This window comes from Cebus imitator, unplaced genomic scaffold (assembly GCF_001604975.1).
Source record: "Cebus imitator isolate Cc_AM_T3 unplaced genomic scaffold, Cebus_imitator-1.0 Scaffold8, whole genome shotgun sequence".
Classification (NCBI taxonomy): domain Eukaryota; kingdom Metazoa; phylum Chordata; class Mammalia; order Primates; family Cebidae; genus Cebus; species Cebus imitator.
The window spans coordinates 8867646-8873460 of record NW_016107323.1 but is presented as its reverse complement, the minus strand read 5'-3'; the positions used below and the strand labels follow the sequence as shown (position 1 = coordinate 8873460).

The window sequence follows — 5815 nt, the reverse complement described above, 5'->3', positions numbered from 1 at the left end:
CCTGATATCCTGGTCTCCCACTGTGAATTTTGATCTTTTGGCATGAAACTCAACCTGGATTTGATTATCAGAATCAGTCCTGAGACCTGTGACCCGGATCTCCTACCTGTTTTACTTGTAGTCACGTATCCACAACTGAAGACTTCATTTCAGATTTTGCTCCGAAGTGTTTATTCTACTCAGAGAAACTAACATAAGCTTCTTGAAAGGAGACAGCAGGTGTTATCCTTTTGTTTGCTCTGTTATCTCACATAGAGTGGGCAGTTAGAAGAGGGGCTCGGCAGTATGTGCTCGGGGACTGATGCTTAGGATCTTCCTTGAGACAGAACATTTACTCACTCTGTAGCTCTGTTGTTCCTGAGAAAGATTTTGCATGTGCCATGCCTAGAGACTAGCAATCCCCATATTTTGAGGTTGGCTCTGGTTAAGTCATTGACTTGTCTTGGCACCTACCACAAGCTGGGCCCTCAGAGTTAAACAAGATGCCAACCTTATCGCCAGCCATGCTTTCAGGATGTAGCAGGGGAAAAGACTCTTCAATCCATAATGACTACACAACACCATAGGTTCATGATAGGATCAACATTCATTTGTACAACTTTCGTTTCCTTAGTGTCACTGCGGCTGAAGCCATGTTCTGGGCAGTTAAGGACATGTCTTTTCCCTCACTTTTTTTTCTTTTTTTAACTGAAGAAAAAGGCTCATGAGGCAAGGGATTCACTCATTCCTGGGGAGGGATGCAGGTCCTGGCTAGCTCTAGAGCAAACTTCGGTCTCTGTTTCCTCATGTACAAGATGGAGGTTTCACAGGGCAGTTGGGAGGATTAAATGAAGACAGTGAATATAAGGTGTTTAGCACAGGGCCTGGCACAGAATGGAGAATGTTACTGTTATATTTACTGTGTCCTCACTTCACCAAAAAATGACTACCACATTGAAAGTTCTGTTACTTGTAATTTGAAATGTTCCTATCAATTGTCAATAGACGAAAGATGAACTGCAGTAGAATCATTAATACAAAAAAAAAAGAAGAAGAAGAAATAAATACTTCAAATAGAACTCAACACTTTGCCTGGGGCATCCTACCTAAGTTGCCTTCCCCTCTTCTATACATCCAGACCGAGTATGTGAGATGTCCCTGGATCAGGTCTAGGCCCTTCTACAGAGCCCCAAAAATAAAGGATCACAAGCACTAGGCTGCTTGGAGTCTGGAGTGATGATTCATGTAGATAAAAACGTTTTATTTATTTAAAATTACCTATGTTTCCTGAATAGAAGCAGACAGGGCATATTAGTATACTCAATCACACTAATGACTTTCCTAACATAATGAGCCACTATTACTGGTATGAATAACTCAGTCACTCAATATAGGCATGAATAATCAATAATGCATTATGTCAGATCATGTGAATGAAAGTTTATACGCCTTAAAAAGCAAACTGAGTGACTCAGAAATTGGCCCGACCCATAAGATTCATAGCACTGACCCATAAGAAGAACTAAAATTATTTCATGAAATTTGAAAAAACAGAAATATAGTATATTTTATATATGATTTTATGTATCAAAATATGACAAGTTTACTAAAATGAATATTGTAAGTGGAGAAATCCCTCTTCGTACATTAGTATGCTTCTACGTAGTCCAGTCACAACCTCTGTAGACACCAATTCTCATTCACATTTGCTTCTATAAGCTTCCTATTCCCACTCAATGCTTGACATGTTTGAGATATTTGGCTTCATCTTCACTCTTCTCGCTTAGCTTTTCCTTTCATCTGCTCCCTCTTTTGCTGCCGGCTCTTCCCAGGCATCTGGTGGAGGGGCCTACTGTGCTGGTGGCGCCTGTGGCGTGGGGGCAGCCTCTGGTGGGGGGGCAGCCTCTGGTGGGGGGGCAGCCTCTGGTGGGGGGGCAGCCTCTGGTGGGGGGGCAGCCTCTGGTGGGGGGGCAGCCTCTGGTGCTGGGGGAGCCTCTGCTGGTGGGGCAGCCTCTGCTGGTGGGGCAGCCTGTGGTTGCGGGGCCTCTGCTGGTGGCGGGGCCTCTGCTGGTGGCGGGGCCTCAGCTGGTGGTGGGGCCTCAGCTGGTGGTGGGGCCTCTGCTGGTGGCGGGGCCTCTGCTGGTGGCGGGGCCTCTGCTGGTGGCGGGGCCTCTGCTGGTGGTGGGGCCTCTGTTTGTGGTGGGGCCTCTGCTGGTGGCGGGGCCTCTGCTGGTGGCAAGCCTTCTCCAGGAGGTAGAGCCTCCTCTCCTGGTGGTGGGGCCTCCTCACCTGCTGGTAGGATTTCCTCTGCTGTTGGGACCATATCTTCTGAAGTCAGCTCTGATTCCAATGTTGTCTCCGTTGATGACTCCTCTACTTCAGCCACTACTGTCTGTACTTCAGAGCAGAGGTAGGACATTGTAAGTAGAGTGCACAATAAGACCAGAAGAAACACGGGGACTAGTATCACTGCCACTTTATAGTCTAGGTCTTGTCCTGCAGGTTGACCACGAGCATGACATTCATGACCACTTGCATTGTTGTCGGCAACTTGAATTTCCGGAGGACCACTGTCCACACTACCTCCGTTTCCTGGATTTTTACAGTCAGGAGGAGCAAAACCAAACTCACAATGGCAGTGCCTTAAATTGTTGCAAACTCCTTTCCCATGACACGATTCCTCTGGTCTGCAGTCATACAGGAGTACGGAGTGATGAACGCAGGAGTAATCCGTGCAGACTTTGTTTGGGGCACAAGAAGTGCCGATGTGCACATCTCCATCATCAGGGATATCAGTAATGTTATGGGCATCCATGCTCCAGCACCAGTCATCGTCATGAGGGACCTGGATCATTGTATGCTGAGCTTTGAGTCGTGGTAAGGATTCAACACCTGTACATACGAGTTTCCCACAAAATACATTATCACTTGAACATGGAACATACTTTTGCCGATCCTCAGTGGGACGGCCACAGTTTCCAAACCGGTCTCCTCTGGTATTCATTGAAATGTAACAGTCTTCCGGGGCAGATCTTGCAGGGTACCCATATATATTCACGCATTGCTTATCGGGGTTCTTACACTGACCCCCAGAGCAATAGTGAATTCTATCACACAGCGTGCCATCTTGCTTGTAGCTGTCTGCAGGGCATTCTGCAGAGCTACCGTCACAATATTCCGGGAGGTCACACTCATCCTGAGTCGGACGACATAAAAACCCCTTCCTTCTGAAAGCGCAGTCCAGGCAGCAGAGGCCGTGGCTGCACTCAGCATTCTCCTTCAGAGTGCATGTGGGATCACAGCATGGGTCGAGGTGACAGGCAGAACCACAGTCACACTGCTCCGTGTCCTCCACCACACCGTTTCCACAGGTAGAATCCCTACGCTTGCGGGCCCTGGGCCTTGGCTTGTTAAATAGGCAGGCCCCTTTGTGTTCTCGAAGGAACTGGTAGAAGTAGTCAGAGCTGCAGTTGCTGAAGCCACTTTCTTTTGTGATATTTTCTTGCATGAGGCAAAAGTGCTTATCTTTACAAAAGCAGGCCGAGTGGTCGTGCTGAATACCCAGGTTGTGCCCGAGCTCATGGACCATGAGGGCTGCAAACAACAGCACATCTTCATGATGGAAGGACTCAACAGCTGCCGCAAAACCGCTTGAGCAGGCACCACTGAGAAAGGCCTGGCCCGTATTCTGTCCAGGATGATGCCCAACGATCATGTGGGCAACGTCATGCTTCGCACGATGGAAGAGCATCTCTCGTCTCCAGCGATTGAAATTCCTGAGTGTGACTTGCAAGTCCACTGCGACCTCTATTAGTTCCCTCTCGGTCCAGATCTCCATTCCAGCCAGCACCACCTCTGTGTTTATTCCCCTGGTGAAGCTGTTGGCCACAGCAATGACATCCACTACTCTCTGGACCGTCTCGTTGACGTTACTGCCCCACATCTGGAACCGCTGGTTGTTGACCACAACAAACATTTCCACGTACTTGGGGTGTGACCACAAGTAGGACAGCGCCTGTAGATCATGAGGCTTCTTGCTCCCTTGTTGCCAGCTAGTGGACCCCACATGGCTATCTGTGGGAGTGACACTGCAGGACTCTCGTGCTTGGTGTGCCATGGTATATAACACATGTTCAAACCGTCTTGAAGACTCCATGGGCTCAATGCTGTAAGATTTTTCCTCCTTGATCAAGATGCCCCTGAGACCCTCACAGGTGTTGACAGAAACAAAAGAACCTGACACTCCTTCTATGTAGCCTTCATAGTGGCAGTCATGGGAGATGAAAGGTGATTCTTGCCCCAGGATGCCATTGTGGTAAGTGTAGACTGGAAAGTTATTCACAAAATGGTTTCTCTTCACCTTCAGGTGAACCAGGTGCTTCTGGCCTTCCATAAATAACAAGTAAGACAGTCCTTCTACTGGGCTGTCTCCTGCCTGGACTGTCAGCCTCTTTGGAATAATTATTTCATAGAAAGTATAATAGACTGATCCCAGGTGACAGTATATGCTTGGTACAAAAATCACCAAAAGCATCAAAATCTCTAACCTGATACATGAAGGTCCTTGTACTAGACCCAGCCTCAAGTTCCACTTCTGTGGAGCCCAAGTCTGAAACTTTATCTTAGCCTCTTCCAGGGCCACTTGGTTTTTCCATAGAGAAAGCAGGATGTTGGCAAAGTCTTTTAATACTGCCCCCAGTGACATGGCCCAAATAAATCAGTTAATGATTCTGGACCTACGTCCATCAGCAGAGCTCTCCCTCTCACAGACCGTTGGAAGCCCTGGTGTTAGTCTCAGATGTACACTGGCTCCATTATTGGCAGTTCTTGCCCAACTCTTCAGTATTACAGAACTTCAACTGCGTTTCTCTTCCTGCTTTCTCCTGGCCTTCGGTAGTTTCTTTAGTATGTCTCCCTTCCAACAGCCACAAATTTAATCTTCCTTACTTATGTTCCTTTTTCCTTCATGGAGAGATATTCCAAGTAGAAGGCCTGTACTAACCCAGCCAGTACTGTAACTCAGGCAAATGATTCTTTATCCTTAGCTCAGGCCACACGACTTGATATCCGTTAATCTGTTCATTCTTTGAAACCCAACATTCTGGCAGGGGGTCGGGGGAAGGGGACAGGGCTTCTCTGGGGATCTCTGAAAAGGACAAAGTTCTTTGTGGCCCACTACCCCTTTCCCTCATTTCTGCAGTTTTCAGGGTACTGTTTCTCAGTTCAACTCTCCTTTGTCAGTGTCTGGCTTTTTTTCTTTAATTCAAGAAAATCTGTATGTGGACGTCCAAGTTTTCCTTCATTATCGTTGGTTCATAACGAATGAGTTTAGATATTTTATATCTGCATAGAAACATAGTCTTCTCTACCAAGTTTTCCTAATGCACAGATATATTACGTGTTAAGTAAAATGGACTCAGTTTCACCACAGGAGTACATAAAGGATCAGGATCAAAGTTCAGTTCCTCCAACTGCCCCAACATAAAAACAAACTGTGGGGTCAAAACAAACTGACTAACCAGGTGTCCAGTTAACATTTCAAGAAAATAAAACTGGTCCAGTGCGGCGGCTCATGCCTGTGATCCCAGCACTTTGGGAGTCCGAGGCAGGCGTATCACCTGAGTTTGGGAGTTTGAGACCAGCCTAACCAACGTGGAGAAACCCTGTCTCTGCTAAAAATACAAAATTAGCTGAGTGTGGTGATACACGCCTGAATTCCACCTACTCAGGAGGCTGAGGCAGGAGAATTGCATGAACCCGGGAGATGGAGGTTACAGTGAACCAAGACTGTGCCATTGCACTTCGGCCTGGGCAACAAGAGTGAAACTCCATCTCA

At 47.2% G+C, this 5815-nt stretch overlaps 1 protein-coding gene across 1 annotated transcript; it reads right to left on the bottom strand.

Annotated features, from left to right (window-relative positions):
- Positions 1 to 1828: 1828 nt before the first annotated feature.
- LOC108312310 (disintegrin and metalloproteinase domain-containing protein 1a-like) lies at positions 1829 to 5576 on the bottom strand. The gene is made up of 2 exons (XM_037743619.1): positions 2221 to 5576; positions 1829 to 2136 (listed from the first exon to the last, which is right to left on the bottom strand). The coding sequence occupies exons 1-2, from the start codon at positions 4682 to 4684 to the stop codon at positions 1829 to 1831; spliced, it is 2772 nt and encodes a 923-aa protein (XP_037599547.1). The 5' UTR covers positions 4685 to 5576.
- Between the last annotated feature and the right edge of the window lie 239 nt (positions 5577 to 5815).

Coding starts and splice junctions, on each gene's coding strand:
- LOC108312310 (XM_037743619.1), bottom strand. CDS start 4,684: ATGTCACTGGGGGCAGTATTAAAAGACTTTGCCAACATCCTGCTTTCT. Junction 2,137..2,220: donor GGCTCTACCTCCTGGAGAAG/GCTTGCCACCAG, acceptor CCCCGCCACCAG/CAGAGGCCCCGCCACCAGCA.